Here is a 17119-nt window from a genome sequence, read left to right as displayed (position 1 = left end):
GGCCAAGTTGTACAGATTTCCACACGCGTCATCACCGCTCTGCCACCTCTGTATCCCTTCCCAAGCAACAACGCGCGTGTTTAGGTCGGTTCTCTCTTCTAGATATTTACCGAGCAGAACTCATGAAGGAGTAAGGCATCAACGCAGCTGTTTTGGTCTGGTGGGATGGTTGGTTGGTTGGTTGATTGATTGATTGATTGATTGATTTTAGGGTTTAACGCGCCGACGCTATACAGGCGATGAGGCACGCCGTATGGAAGGCTCCGGATTAATTTTGACCGCCGGGGTATGTATAACGTGCGCCGAAATCTCGAACACACGGGCGTTTTTTATTTTAGCGTCCATCAGAAAAGCGGCCGCCGTGACCGGGAATCGAACCCGCGTCCTTGTCCTCAGCAGCCCAACGCCATAGCCACTGAACCACCGCGGCGGGTCCTCTTATGGGATGGTACGCATGACCACCCGCAGAATTTTCACCGGCAGAAGCAGAGAAGTGGTAGGAGGAGTCTCTTGGTTTTATTTATTTATTTATTTATTTATTTATTTATTTATTTATTTATTTATTTATTTATTTACTTATTTATTTATTTATTTATTTATTTATTTATTTATTTATTTATTTATTTATTTATTTATTTATTTATTTATTTATTTATTTATTTATTTCGTCTCCTGCTAAGTCCCGTGCAGAGGCCAGACACCCAAAGCCCGCTTGGTTCGCTAAGAAAGCTATGAATTTAAAACTGCATAGAAGCTCAGCACCATCATCAGCGCGTTTGTGCCCACAGCAGGACAAAGGCTTATCCGTAGTTCCTCCTGTTTCTGTATTGTGATGCCCTTATCTATTCTTCGCCTCCGAAATTCTCTGATGTATCCTCCCTTCATCGCGTTGATCGTCTTCCTCCACTGCTATAGCCCCGTCTCTCGGTTCCCACCCCGTTACCCATGGTCGTCCGCCGGTTGTCACTACATGGCCAGCCCAAGTGCATATTTAATTTTCTCCATTTGAGCTGCGATGTCTCCCACGCGAGTTTGTTCCCTGATCCAGGACGCTCGCCCTTTGTCCCCCGGCGAATTGCTCCCGTCTTCCTTCGTATCTGACCTTCGAATTATCCTTCGAACTCACCCAAGTATCTTTCCAGTTGTTTAGTAAACGCCCACTTTCCTCCCCAGATGCCACACCACAAATAGTACTCATTGGTTGTGTACTATTTAGTGATAGCTAGTAGCCTATTTTTCATAATTCTGGAGTGCTTGCCCGAATATACCTCAGGTCCTCAGCCCTTACCTATTCTGCGGCGGATTTTTCTCGTGGTTTAATCAGCGCTGACAACCCGTCTAAAGGTAGGTGTATTCTTTTCCTCGTTCTAGAATTTCGGTTCCTGGGCTGAATAAGGTACTTCCAGCATGTTTATTTAGCATTACTTGAGATTTATTCATATCTAACCCTAGGACCAAGCTTCCTGATTTTGTAGTGCTGTTGCATTATTTGGAGGTATTCCCCGGGCTCGCTGAACAAGACTATGTCGTCCGCAAACCTCGTGTGGCTCAAGTATTCCCCGTTTATCCGTAATCCTTGCCTTCTCTCAGTCAAGCGTCCTGAATGCTGCGAACGTTCAGACGCGCTGTAAACAATTTTCGGACAGATGTTATCCTCATGTCTTCCTCCTTTTCTGATCGGGAACTTTTCGCTTTGCTTGTGGACTAATTCTCAATGGCTCAGTCATTGTGCCAGTACTAAGCCACTACATGAACGTGCATCACATGTAGATGCCTTTGCCCTCCAAGAGCCTTATGCAAGTATCCTCTACTTCCTGGTCCATAAGGGTTTTAATGTTTCTAGCACTGCTGTAGCATTTACTGAATCCGCGTTTTTTTTTTGTAGTCTGTAAATGCCATGTAAAGTGTCTCATTACACTCTGTGGACTTATCTATTACTTGAGTGACGACATGGATTACCTTGATAAACATCTTTTACACAACCGAGAGTAGGCTGACGGGTCTGATTCTTAGTATATTTGGTATCTCCCTTCTAGTGAATTCCGATTTGGTTGACGTTTTTTTCATACTGTGGGCACCCTTAAGGTCCTTAAGCATGCTGAAAATTGTTCAGCAAGCTTTCCTAGTACAATATCTCCTCTCTCCTTTGAGTAATTCACCTAGATGCCATCGTCACGTATAGCTCTTTTCATGCCCCCGAGTGCCTTTTCTATCTTTGGTTCTTTGTGGAAACTAAGCTTGTTGGCTCCATGGTGTCCCCCGACCTAAAGTTGCAATGCTAGCGTACTGTTCGGTATAGAATCGTTCTGCTACGTTTATAACCTCATCCATGTTACCGTGCTCGTCCCTACCTAATGTTACCATGCTCGTCTCTACCTTTGTCAATAGCTAGCTGCTTTGTTGCTTTTAAGTTTCCTCCTCTCCAGCGTTTCCTCACTCATTGCCATGTTGTAGGCCCGAAAGTCATTAGCTTTTCTTCTTTTAATCATTTTCAACAGCTTCTTTTAATCATTTTCAACAGCTTCGCCAATTCGATTTGATCCATTGTACTCGACAATTCTATGTTCCTACGTTTCTCAATAAGTTCCCTCGTCTTCTGACTTAGTCTGCCGGTTTCTTTCCTTAATTCTGCTTTTCCGTCTGCTGCCGACTCTGTGATTACTGCTGCTGCTATAGGTTGTCATTCAGTATGCTTACGCTGTCCTCGTTGTCTCCGGTTAAAAGCGCGAATTGTTTTCCCAGCCAGCCATACAAGTTAAGGCATTTATAAACAATACGAACAACCAATTAGCCTCTAGACTGATTCTAACTGCAAAAAAAATGAGGTTCCTCACAGCTTCGACCTAGCGCACGTACAACTAGCTACCCGGATATCGGGGAGAATCGTGTCTCCCGCTGACACCCATGCTTGTACGTATAGCGCAAATTCTCAAGTTACTTCACCTTGACGGTTCACAAATTTAGTTTTGGTAAATTATTTGCTCTAGCAAATCTTTACCTTTCTTTTTATACTGTATCGTATTTTCAGTTCCCGGAATACGCGTGCTTTTGGCAGGTCGGTCTCGTGAGTAAAAAAGCGAGGGCTGTTCTCCAGACTGTCCGCCGCGGTCGTGTAGTGGCAACGTCGTTGTGCTGCTGCGCACAAGATCGCAGTTTCAAGTCCCTGTTGCAGAGGGTGGGCTTATAGGGAAGGTGAAATGCAAGCCCACCTGTGGGTACGGGAAGTTCGGCGCACGTCAACACATCCCAGGTTACTAACGTACGCGCCTTCAACCTCGGAGCTTCACGCCTCGAGGCGGCGTGCTTGACGAACGGACGAAAGCGATGCTATTCGTAGTTTATGTGTACATTTAGCTCAAATCTCTGATAGTGACGTTACGCGGCTAACATTTCGCAAGAATTTCAAAAGCTGTCACGTGCTGACACTTGTCAGTTGCTTTTTCCGCGCTCCAGTCAAGAGAGAATTTCGAATTTCCGCTGATAAACGGTTTGCGGGGTCGGAAGTAACCGACTGAGGCACGAAGCATGCCATTGGCGATCAGCAGTACACCGCCTATATCCGCGCCTGAGGTGCCAGAACTTCGGTAAAGACATTCCTAAAGGCGCCAGACCCATCAGCAATGTGTGTCTAGAGCAGCGAGAAAGCATTGCCGTGCCAGCGGTTGTTGATAACTGTACTAGGTGCCTGCAGGGATGCCATCGATAAACTTTACCTGGAGCTGCGCGGGAAGCAGCCGCCGCAGCCCGAGGACAGCGCCAGGCGACATGCACGCAGGAGGAAGATCAGCCTGGCCTGGTTCGCGCTCACAGTGGGCTGTTCACTGCTGCCTCTCGACATAGGAGTGGCCATTCAGTTCCTGGGCTGTCTGGCCGCGCTCAACATATTTGTGTTCCCCGGTGAGCGCTGCTGGTTCAAGCAGGGGCAGAATTGCTCCCTTCTCTTCATTTCGTCATTGGAGTGTGCATTCCCAGGACAGCCTGCTCTAGTGTCCTTGCGCTCACTCTCGCAGCGCCACTAATAAGCTGTTAAAAATGTTTTTTTTTTTGCAGCCCGATATAAGGTATGTTCTAAATGAATAATGAAGGCAATAGCTTGAAATAATTTCATTGCAAAAACTATGGATACTAAAACGGGAATTAGAGGCTACGATGGTTACTTTCACTCTAGTATTGTAACACGAGACACGACAGTTCGGAAATATTGGTTCAGGCGCAAAGCGTAGTGTTTGTCGGTCGTTATTTACCTCACACCACGCTTAACTCAGTAGCGTTCCGCACAGATTATCAGGAAGAGGTAGTAGTCAGATGCAAACTGACATCGCACAAGACGATGCTCGCCATATCGGTGTACATGCGCCTGCAGACACAAGTGCGCGTAGACGAGCGGATTTGGCTTGACTACGTGACCTTTGTGCGCAATACACCCGTGACGCGGTACTCAAGTGTGGGAACATCAATGTTCAACACTGTGATTGGGGATATGCTCGGGGCTCGGTACGTGGAAAGGGCCTCAGCGACGAAACAGGCTGCTGGCCTTGTACTGGCCGACGACACCACTTACCCAACTCGACATGTGAGCCAGCAGGACACATCCCCTGACATGGAGCCCACCTGGCCTTGTCCATGAGTGGCGATGCGGGCTGGATACCACGGGGTAGCTATCATTACTCAGTTTGGTTGGAACTTAATGCTGGCGTCACGATAAACCGCACACGACAAACTAAGGCTGTGAATTGAGACGAATTCCGGGCTGCCGCGTTCGTTACGAAATGGATATTCCACGCCAAAATTTTGCGTGCAGCACAGCATTCAACTCGGAATATTGTAGAAAACGGGAGCCTGCCCAGGCCAGATCAGCATGTATTGAACCTTTCGAATATGATGCAGCGTCTGTACCATGCTTGCCTTGCCGGCGGAAGGCGGTATGTGATCCTTCTTAACGTGCGCGACAAGACGGCGCAAGCACGCCATTACGCAAAGCAACTTGCTCGCGAACGATGGGCTGACCACTGTGCCTCTTTCAGAGAAAGAACAGAACTTCAAAAACTCTGGCAAATCTTTCGAGCCGCCAACGGTGAACGTAAACATGGCATGAATGAAACTTCAGCGCAAACAGACACAGGGACGAGAAAGGGAAACGACACCAGCGCTGGTGTCGTTTCCCTTTCTCGTCCCTGTGTCTGTTTGCGCTAAGTTTCACTCATGTATGTTCACCAACTAGCTCGTCTCTCCATTTTGCTTCAGTAAACATGGCAATCCCGTATAAGCAATACTTCGTAAAGAAGGCATCACCAGTGCAGAATACTCTCGTGCTTGCCCCGCATGGAAAAAAGAAAAAGAAATAATTACCCTCAAAGTGACAGAGAAACTAACATTTCACGAGGCAAGGAGGCGACTCTCACCGGCACATACCCGATCCTACTCCGTTGTGGTGCAACAGGGCGCAGCATCACAGCGGTCTTCGGCGCCTGCTGAAGCCACACAGAGAGGCTGAAGCAAGGTCCCCCGCGCCCCCGGTGGAAGCAGCTAACGCTGCGCCCCCACCTCCAAAGCGGGCTGCACGGACCCCTGGTTCGGCAGTCTCCAAGGCCTCACCCCACACGGTGAGGTCAAACACTTCAACACACGTGCGTTCTGCGCGAACCTCCAGCGTCTCTGAAGAGACGATGGACACAACTGAAGAAGGTTCTGCGCCCTCTACGTCGGATGGGCGGCGGAACTCCCTAGACAACACAAAGAGACACAAGCCCCGAATCACTGGACCGAAAACCTAGTTTTCAGTCCATCAAATAACCAACATGGCATTCATTGTCCACTGGAATTGTAGAGGACTTTTAAATAATTTAAATTACATTAAAGACATTTTCGCCACACACTCACCTGTCGCCATTTGTGTTCAGGAAACGAACTTAGGTCCTAAACACAAGAGTATACTGAGAGGTTACCAGGTCTTCCGCTGCGACCGAGAGCAGGCGAGTAGGCTCTCGGGCGGAGTGGCAATAATTGTCCAAAATGGCGTAGCAGCTCGAGAAGACAAACTTAAAACTAGGCTAGAAGCAGCGGCTGTCACCCTGCTTGCATTTAAAACAATCACAGTGTGCTGTGTGTACATTGAACCACACCTCCCAGTAACACTGCAAGATTTTGAAGACTTGGTGAACCAACTACCGGAGCCGTTTTTAATAGTTGGCGATTTTAATGCCCACTCTTCCTTTTGGGGGAGCGAAAAAACTGATGCAAGGGGTCAGATTTTAGAGGATTTTATTCTATCCAATAATGTCAGTCTTTTAAACACTGGCAAACCTACATACTGCTCTCCAAGCTCAGGAAAAATGAGCTGCATAGATTTGTCTTTTAGGTCGCCAAGTGTTTTTAGTGATTTTAAGTGGGACATCATAGACAATCCATATGGGAGCGATCACCTACCGGTTATCATCAGCGTTATACCTTCACCAACCTTTATCACAACGAAACCACGCCGGTGGAAACTTGAGTTTGCCAACTGGGAACTGTTTACGTCCCATGCAAATTTAGACAAAGTTTTCTCGGATAGGCTTAGCATTGACGAACTGAATGAAGTATTTACATCCTGTATCGTTAATGCTGCACGCGTAGCTATTCCACAGTCCACGGGAGTGGTGAGGCAAAACCGCAAGGTGTGGTGGACCCCAGAGTGCAAACAGGCGAAAAAGGAGAAAAATAAAGCATGGGGTGTATTTCGAAGGTACCCAACGCAGGAAAACCTGATTAATTTTAAAAAGAAAAGAGCTAAAGCAAGGTACATCCACCGCAATGCCGAGAAATCCTCGTGGCAAAATTATGTCTCTTCCATAAATAGCTCTGTAACATCAAAAAAGTTATGGGAGCAGGTTCATAGGCTAAATGGGACCTACTCTCCCTACACACCCCCCCTGTTAACTGCACCAGGTGTACAAACAAGCATAACAGAGCAGGCAGATATACTGGGGGAACACTTCTCCAGAGTTTCAAGTTCTGCACATTACACTGAAGAATTCTTAAAGTACAAAAACACAGCAGAAAAATAAAGACTTCCAACATATGGTGGAACAAACGTACCATACAACAGTTTAATTACACTTCAAGAACTAAAAAGAGCTCTGTTGGCCGTAAAGAAGACCACCCCTGGACCAGATGAAATACATTACGAAATGCTTGCACATCTCTCGGGTCCATCGGTTGAAGCACTCTTGAAGTTTTTTAACAAAATTTGGGTATCTGGAAGAATGCCAGAAGGTTGGAAAAAGCATTCATTGTAGCACTCTTAAAACCTGGGAAGCCACCAACCTCTCCCAGTAGTTACAGACCTATCGTTCTTACCAGCTGTCTTGCCAAAACGTTCGAACGTATCATAAATACCAGATTAAGCTTTTTTCTGAAATCAAACTTCTCGACGTTCACCAATGCGGGTTTCAAAAAGCATGCTCGACAACTGACCATCTTGTCCGCCTCGAAAATACTATACGAGAAGCATTTATACACAAACAACATTGCCTTGCTGTTTTTTTCGACCTTGAGAAGGCGTACGATACCACGTGGAGATTTGGAATCATGCGCGATTTAGTAGAATTAGGCATCCGTGGAAGAATGCTGAAATGCCTGAACGACTTTATGGCAAACCGTTCATTTCAAGTGCGCCTGGGTTCAACCCTGTCAAAGAACTATGTACAGGAAAACGGAGTCCCTCAGGGGTGTATTCTAAGCACAACACTGTTTGTTGTAAAAATGAACTCTATATCCAAAATAATTCTGAAGTCGATTATGTATTCTCTCTATGTTGATCTCCAAAGAGCTTGCACATCCTCCAATGTAGTAACATGCGAGATACAAGTGCAGCTAACTATAAATAGACTAACAACATGGGCAGACAGAAACGGTTTTCAGTTCTCACCACACAAAACAGTAGCTGTTCTTTTTTCACTCAAACGAGGCTTACAGACCAATCCCAATCTACACCTCAAGGAAATCGACTTACCCATATAAAACGAACACAAATTTCTTGGCATAATGTTTGACAGAAAACTCACTTTCCTGCCTCACATCAATACGTTGAAAAAGAAAGCATCCAGAGCTGTAAACATACTTAAAGTCCTGTCCCGAAAACACTGGGGTTCAGACAGGGCCTGCCTTTTACAAATTTACCGCTCGGTTGTACGCTCCTGCTTGGATTATGGCTGCATTGTATATGGCTCAGCCAGAAAATCATATTTGAAACGATTAGACCCAGTCCACAATTTAGGCCTACGTCTCTCGTCTGGGGCTTATAGGATATCACCCATCAACAGTCTTTACGTCGAAACAAATGAACCACCACTCACAGACAGAAGAACAATGCTGACATGCTCATACATCCTAAAGATCCGTTCTCTACTAAAACATCTGTGTTACCCCATAGTCACACAATCTTTGTCAAGGAAACTGTTTATTAACAAACCCCAAGCAATTAAACCATTACTTCTTCGGTTTGAAGAAAAATGCCAAGAGCTGAGTATGTTAGATGCATTACCTGAAATTGCCCAGAGACATGACCAACTACCACCTCGGTATACTTTTCCTACTGTATGTGACTTTACACTAACACAGTTTAAAAAACCAAAACACCACGTGAACATATCATGCAGGAGTTTTTAGCACTCAACGAAAAATATAAAGACCACACAGCTTTTTACACAGACGGTTCAAACACATCAGGCTACGTTGGGGATGCAGTAGTGCAAGGGAAATGGGAAAAGGTGGTCAGGCTACCTCAATGTGCCTCGATTTTCACAGCGGAATGCTACGCCATTGTTGTTGCTGTAAAAAGAATATTAAAAGAAAAAATTAAAAACAGTATTATCTACACAGACTCGCTAAGCGCCATCACAGCACTGAATTACAGGAATGCGGCCCAGCCTGTAGTAGGAGGCATAATACACGATGTAGTGACAGCCGGAGCTCTCGGACACAAAATTATATTCTGCTGGGTTCCTAGCCATATGGGAATTAATGGGAACGAGAGAGCCGACAGATGTGCCGCACAGGCAAGTCATGGAACCATAACTAAAGTAAACATTCCTCACCGCGACTGCATGAACTTTATACGACGTAAACTTGCAGCCAAATGGCAGGCCTTATGGGATATTGAAACTAACAACAAACTGCACATGGTTAAACCCACTATAGCAGATTGGCAAACGAGCAGACATGAAGATCGCCTCACAGAAGTCATTCTATGCCGCCTTCGCATAGGACACACTCATCTGACACATAACTTCCTCCTGATGAAACAAGATAAACCGAGATGCGAAGAATGTGACCAAGATCTAACAGTAAATCACATCCTACTCTCATGTGCGAAATTCGAGGCCATCAGGAAAAAACATTTTCCGCAGTTTTACAAACAACACATCCCTTTTCATCCTAGCTTACTCATAGGAGACTATGCTTTTGTTGAAATTTCCTCCCTTGTTAGTTTTCTAAAAGATGCGAAACTCTTAAACAAGCTCTAAATGTTCTAAAAATAAGCAAACACACAAAAGTAAAAGCACTACCACCTGTTTGGCGCATGATAGCCTTAGTTGCTTATGGGCCATAAAACTCCACTCCACTCCACCAGTGCAGAATTTGAGGATTTGTCTGCGTCTACTTTTCCCCCACAGCCTCATACACCCCCAGTGGCTCACCTTTGCAAAATACGTATCCTGGACTGCTATGAGGGTGTAGAGGCCCCGGTTACCCTACAGGAGCTATTCCACGCTTTGAACTCTGTGAATGAGCGTAGTGCCCCTGGAAAAGATCGCATCACCTGGCAGGTGCTCCGAAACTTGGATCACAATGGCAAGCAGCAGTTACTAGAAAACTTGAATAAGATTTGAATGCCAGGTGCTCTTCCACGGGAATGGAAGCATTCCGTTGTAATACTTATTCCTAAGCCTGGCAAACCCCCTACACAGCTGAGCAACATGCGGTCACATTCACTGACTTCTACCCTTTGTAAGATTCTGGAGAGAATGGTTCTCACACGTCTCAATCACCAACTTGAACAACGATGTGCCAACTTCCACCCAGCGCAAACGGGATTCCGGCCAAATCTTTGCACTCACGGCAGCCTGTACACATCCTGCGCTGTGTGGCAAACAAGCACCGCGGCCGGCGAAGCAGTATACCCAGCATCCTGCCCCGTAGACCTTCGCAAGACGCTGTCTCCCACAAAGTCATTATTGAAGCATCGAAGCTCGTCCGGGCACACGCACCGTGAACACTGTGAAGGCATTCTTGAAGGACCACACATGTGAGATAGTATGTAGCGGGCGTGATGACACCCGTCACTGCACAAGGGCCAGACCTCTCACCAACCCTATTCAATGTAGTGATGGGGCTTGCGAACTGCCTTCACAGCCATACAACGGGCATTCGTTTTACTATGTACGCTGATGATGTTACCATGTGGACTGGCCCAGGACAGTCCATATGGTCTGTCAAAACATATAGTAACAAAATATATGGTATGGTCTGCCATATGGCAACAAAAGAGTAGCTGCCATTCAAACAGCCCTGGATGCTTTAGTAGCTTACCTTCCACACACTGGCATGCACCCATCGGCTGAGGAAACTCGGTACATTCTCGTGGGAGGATCACAGGGAGAAACAGTCAAAGTTAGCATCATGCTTGGTGACCAACCGATCCTCAGATCCCATACCCGTCAAGTTCGCATTCTGGGGGAACATTTTCACGAGAACGGGGGTGCCGACGCCTGGCTCAAAGAACTTGCGACTAAAAGGTCAATGGTCCTTTATCTCATTACGAGGATTTCCCATAGCAATTGGGGTGCAGGTTGATCGACAATGTTCTTGCTCTAATTGGATGTTTCTTAAAGCACTGCGCTCAAAAGTTATTACAGCAGATCAAACGCCGCGGCATTTAATTCGCCAGTTGGGACCACGCGCGTCAGTTTGGGTGCTTACTCGCCGTCTGGTAGTTATCCGTTTTATTTGGGGGCTTGTAATATTATAATTTATTTACGTTCTATTCCACACACTTCGCTTTCTTCGCCTCCACACCCTCTCCCAATGGGTGGCGGTGGTGAGCGATACGGAACCCGGGGGTCCAGAGGCTTCTCCCCGTGCGCTGAGCGGCAGTGGCGGCCTCATCCAAAGACCCCCGCTCCGTAGTCTCCAGCGCCTGGGAGAGACACGATGAAGTCATCCATTCAGCCATTCGCGTGCAGCGTTGGGAGCTAGGCCCAACGGAAATCAGCCAATAGGGAGGACGTGTGAGTAGGCACCGGCCGATGAAGGCAGCAGATACACCGCCAACAATGATCTTTTGCGGAAACCATTCCCGTGGCCTCTACCAACACCAAGTTAATAAAAAGCCGTTGCACAAAGTCAGTTACTTCGCACAATAGGGCGCACCCGTTGTTCGCCGTCTAAAATAAGAAATTTTGTCACAGACCACGCCCAACGAGAAGTGTGGAATCTACCTACTGCGCGATGTCTGTTGTTTAATCAGGAGGAAGCACTCTGGCCTGATTCCTTTCTACCCAGTGTTTCTTCCCTCGTGGTGGGAGGGCAGATGTGACGCACCTCACGGATCTTCTGCGCATTGTTGGCTCTTCACGCCTCGCAGATACTGTAGCGCTGCATGAATGAAGTTAGGGAAACGGAGACACCTAGTGCCATACCTGACTGAGTGGCAGTATAACCGATAGGACGTGTACCAGGCAAACACTGGCACGATGCATTTACCGGGAAAATTGGAAGTTGGCAGCGCTAGTACGATGAGTGTTGATTTTTATATCTGAACGTGGCTGCATTTGCGCCAATGCACGTCAATATCGCAGCGACAATCATCTGGGATGTACATATACGGCCACCTCGTGGGAGCATGTTTCGTCGCGTCATTAGCCGATATGAGAAAGTTCGGGGTGCTGACTGGGGCGTTGTTCGCTCGCAGGTATGTGCCTGGTGGGTTACAGCAAGCACAAGAGCGCTGACAACGGTCACAGGCACATGCTTCTGGGCTCCTGCATGGTACTGGCGGGAGCCGCTTTCTTCGCCGCCATTCTGCTCCACATCGTGTTCGTTGAGCTGACGTCCGAGCGCACCCACCGGCTCTGCTCTTGACCACGGCGTCGACGAGCCTTCCACCGCCAGTGTTCCTTCGTACTTAAACCGTTTAACCACACAACACTGCAAATTCGTGTTTTATGTCTGTGTGCACTTGAATTACGTACCCCTGCCGCCTTCTTCTCTGCGCATAAAGGCATTGCATTTTAGTATGTACCTGCGGATGTTGTGGTCAAATATCAGCGATCCTGTGCCTGCAAACATGTACATCGATTTTCTTTTTTTTTGTATTTATGGCCTGTCTTTGAGAATTCACAACAGATTACATCTCAACATTGCAAATATGTACACATACAAGAGGTGGAGTTGCCAGCCACTACAGGGCTGACTTTGTCCATATAAAATGCCCTCATATTGATTAGTTGCTCTATTTGCGGCAGCCAATCAGGTAGTTCCTGGTGGAACTTAATAACTTCAACAAATCGCCCAATGCTCTCTTTGAAATACTCCCTTGCACATCGCGCATCAAAATCATTGTACAACCTTGCTGTACGAGAGCGCCATATACTATGGAGACCCAGTGCCATGACTAAATCGTAAGGCACTCCATCCTCATTGTCTATTGCAAGGAAACGTATACCGTGAGGATCTAGTGGAAAATCTTTGTGTAATGTCCTCTGTAGCACATCCCAAAAATATACTCCCTCCCAACAATGCAAAAATACATGATCTATTGTCTCGGGGGATTTACAACTAAAACAATCTGTCCCCCATGGTACGAATAACCCCCTTTCTTCCATAAATGTTCGTACTAATAATGTTCCTGTGTGTAACCTAAACATAAAGGATTTGACCCCTGGTTGAATCTGCATTCTTTTAACCCTCTTAAGCACATCGCTGCCGGGCCTTCCAAAGTACATAGCCCTGTACATGGGAACAGGGAACACAACATCGACAATATCATGGTACAATTTCTTACGCGCAACCGTACTTAAATACTCTTTTGAAAATCTTGCGTTTAAAAACTTTACGCTGGCCACGACCTCCTTAAAATATCCAAAGATACCTCCCGTCATGTATTCAGTCGTAATCACAAAATCGGGGAGAACCCTGCCTAGCCTTAATTGACACACTGTACGAAGAAAAGGGTCCCTTACTTCTCTCAAAAAAAGAAATCTATTTACTAGTTGTCGCACAAATAAATGCGCTAGCCCCACTCCTCCATCTTTCACACGCCTAAAAAGGTTGTTACGACTGCACCTCTCCCAATTCGAGTCCCAAACAAAAACAGCGAACACTCTATGCAACTTTTGCACGTTTGTGCGTGAGCAGTGCACCACCTGCATCACATACCACAATTTGCATACTAAGAACAAATTACACATAGTCGCCCTAGCAAACGTGGACAAATAAGCCCCTTTCCATTTGTCCGCTTTCGCGCGAGTTTCTTTTGTCTGTTCTCGCCAATATGGTTCGCTATCCCTATAAAACTGTAGGGGGGCTCCCAGATACCTAACTGGGGTTGTCGACCAGGTACCTTTTTTTGTTCAAACAGGAGTTGCCCGTCAGTGCTTGAGCCATAATCGTCTTTATACAACACATATTTTAAATGCAGAGCATTTCTTTAACTCACGATGTCACCCGGCGTTGTCGGCGTGCCTCGGCGTCCGCAACAGCCGTTCCAGGTGCGCCCTCTCCCCCACTCCTCCTCTCCCGCATCACGCTACCCTCCTCGCTCTCAACAACAGGTCCGCACCCCTCCCCCTACACTATATAAAAAAATAATACTTACCGGCGCCTGGTTTCGATCCCACGACCCTGCGGGCGGAACGCAAGGTACATGGTGCTCTACCCACTGCGCCACAAAGCCGACACAGAATGGAAGGCTACGATTGCGCCTTATATCCTTGACTCATTCAAACTACGTCAAGAAGCTGCTGATACAACGCATTCACTACCTGTGGGCGGAACGCGCGGTATACATGGTGCTCTACCCACTGCGCCACAAAACCGACACAGAATGAAAGGCTACGAACGCGCCTTATATCCTTGACTCATTCAAACTACGTCAAGAAGCTGCTGATACAACGCATTCACTACCACCAACTCCCCGAACACTAAACGTTAACGCAATACACCCACCCCCTATGCGACGCATTTACTCGAGTCCCCCTTGCGGGGAGATGGGCCCTTTTTTATTTCCTGATACAACCTGTTGAGTATTATTAGAATTTGGGAACGAAGCATTTGCCGTCCATAATTTGTGCGCACATAAGGCACTTGCCAGGGTTCATTACTTCTTGTTGGGTATGGCTTGTCTCGTTGGAATAATTTGGAGGTTGAGTCAAAGAAACACTTTGCGTTTTTACAGTCTTTCGTATAGCGACACTCCAGCAGCGTGCTGTACAATGTGGTGACAGGTACAATATTTATTGAGGCAAAAAAATCCCGCCATCTCCACGAAGTGAATGATGATGAGAGGGGCGAAGCTAAAATGCTTATCGGTAATTAAAACCGTGAAACATTCGCCCACACATCATATAAAGACTCGACACGTTGTTATAGGTCTTCTTGACGGCGCGCACGATCTGACGGAGGACATAAGGTGCGTTCGTAGCCATGCTCGCGTCTCGGTTTGTAGCGCACTGGGAAGAGCGCCACGTACCTCCCGTCGCGGCTAGAGAGTCGTGGGATCGAAACCGGGCGCCGCCGCGTCAAGACCACCACTCAGGGCTTGTTTGGGACGATGAGAATCTCCATGGGTAAGTTGGCAAATTCGGTGTGTGTCATTTTAGCCACCTTGGACGTCGCCTTCTGCAGAGCGTCTTGTGTCGCGTACCCCCGGTACGTGTCTTGAGGTTGGTTGGTTGGTTGCCTCCCACCATACGTGTCTTGAGCTCGCAGACGAGGAACGACAACCTTTTCTTCTTCCTCCCCTCCTTGTTGGGTAGCAACGAACGCGTTGAACGTTTTGACCTCTTCGTCCAATCTTTGGTTCGACAATCCCTAGGGGAATCCTGCCACAATCATCATCAGCGGCATGTACACGGCAGCAACGAGGAACGGGACAGAGCCCGAGAAGAGGAGCTTCGCCCCTAAAAGGGGCGGGGTGGGTGTAATATGAAGTGTTCGCAATCGTACGGACAGCTGTTTTTGTAATCTATGTGACAGTAAAATGTTGAAAAATGTAGTTACACCCCACGAGGTGGAAGTACGAAATTCAAGATTGAAATAAACAATTATAAATCAGTTGTTTCACAGCTTGTGGAAACTCAGAACGAACACGAGTCAGTATGCCGACAATCTTAGCGGGCCTCTTAGCTAGATTCCCCAAATGGATGTCCCACAGGGTGTTTTCATGTAGAGTCACACCGAGGCTTTTTATGGACGGAACAATTTCAATACTGTTACAACCAAGTACATTGTTGGTAAAGCTCCGACTGTTTTGTTCTTTAAGCGAAAGAGAATTGTCTTAGTTTTGTTAGAATTAATTATCAGTGAAGACGCATTGCTCCATTGAAAGTAAATTACGCAAAGCAGCATTTGCGTTAGCGATCATTTCAGGTAACGTACGCCCACAGAAAAACAAACTGGCGTCATCCGCGTATATAATAAATCTAGCGTTATGGTCAATGCATACAATTTTATTGACATAAAGGTTAAAGAGTAGCGGTCCAAGTGTACCCCCTTGAGGGACACCATAATTAATAACTCTGCTTTATGATAATTCACCATGAACCACTACGTGTTGCTGTCGATTTTTAAGGTACGAGATGAGTGTCACCCCCGCAGCCACCGCAGCCGAATGACAAGACATGGATCAGGCCCTTTTCTTTTAAGCCGTCAGGCCCAGGCAGTTTTAAGCCCTGTAATTCATCTATATGTGAACGTCAAATCCAATTAAGTGCCAACAGACTGGTTACATGGGCTGACAAGAACGGGTTTACGTTTAATGCTGATAAAAGTGCTGTTGTGGTATTTTCCAGGCGCCGCGGTGTCCATCCCTTTCCCTGCATTACGTTACAAGGTCAGCCCACACCAGCAAAACATGAACACAAGTTTCTATGTATTTTACTTGATTACAAACTTACATTCATACAGCACATTAAATTGCTAAAAATGAAATGCCTGAAAACGGTGAACTTTTTAAAGGTACTATTCCATCAGTCATAGGGAACGGATACAAAGTATCTGCTTGCACTTCTAAACAGCCTAGTAAGGTCAAGGATTGACTATGGATGCATCGTATACCAGTCTGCAACCAAAACAGCACTGAAAATGATGGACCTAGTATACAACTTGGGGCTTCGCTTGGCCACATGTGCATATCGAACGAGCCCCATTCCATCCCGTCTTGTTGAATCTAATCAGTGGTCCTTAAAATACCAGTGGACTTGCACTGCTCTGATGTATGCTGCAAAGATTATTTCTATGAAGGAACGCCCTTTGAACACCATTATGAAAAATAACACTAATAAACCTTTTGAAAATCAACTATCCATAGCCCCACTTTTTTCCTTCGGCAGTGTCACGCCTCATAAAGGACCTCAGGTTCCTCTTGCTGATGTTTACTGCACCTGTATTCCTGAGTTGGTTGCTCCGTGGGACATTTGCCCGATTCATTGTGACATGTCCTTCAGAGAAATACAAAATAAAAATGTGCCAAACTTTGTTATTACTCAGCACTTTCTGTTACTCAGAAACAAATGCAAGGTAACTGAGTGCTACACGGATGCCTCGAAGACTTCTGCAGCCGTGTCTTGTTCTGCAAATGGCCTCCTATTCACTTTGTCCAAAACAGTAAAGAGGAACACTGGTATATTTACTACGGAACCATATGGTATCCTGCTAATTTTGAACCACATTCTCTAAAACAAAATACGAGCTCAGTTATATACAGGGATTCGCTGAGTGTTGTTACAAGGCGTTCATCTCTGAAGGCTAGTAGAAACCCAACTCTTAATGCTGTTCTAAGAGTGGCTTATATCTCAAGTTTGCTGTCACAGCGTGCTGAGTTCCGAGCCACTGTGGTGCTGCTGAAATGAAGCCGCTG

The 17119-nt window shown here is 46.4% G+C and overlaps 1 protein-coding gene across 2 annotated transcripts in view; it reads left to right on the top strand.

The window, feature by feature from the left end:
- Positions 1-12282, top strand: part of LOC144155181 (sodium-coupled neutral amino acid transporter 7-like) — a 61682-nt gene extending 49400 nt beyond the window's left edge. For both annotated transcript variants that reach the window (XM_077686473.1, XM_077686472.1), the window contains 2 exons: positions 3692-3897; positions 11954-12282. In XM_077686473.1, coding sequence (XP_077542599.1) covers positions 3692-3897; positions 11954-12123 — 376 coding nt within the window. In that variant the 3' untranslated portion in view covers positions 12124-12282. The remainder of the gene's footprint in view (positions 1-3691; positions 3898-11953) is intronic.
- Positions 12283-17119: the final 4837 nt, after the last annotated feature.

The sequence above is a fragment of the Haemaphysalis longicornis genome, unplaced genomic scaffold, assembly GCF_048455015.1.
Source record: "Haemaphysalis longicornis isolate Haplotype H1 unplaced genomic scaffold, Haemaphysalis longicornis Haplotype H1 scaffold_1, whole genome shotgun sequence".
NCBI classification, from domain to species: domain Eukaryota; kingdom Metazoa; phylum Arthropoda; class Arachnida; order Ixodida; family Ixodidae; genus Haemaphysalis; species Haemaphysalis longicornis.
Note: the sequence above shows the minus strand (reverse complement) of the source record. Positions and strands in the feature narration are given on the sequence as shown.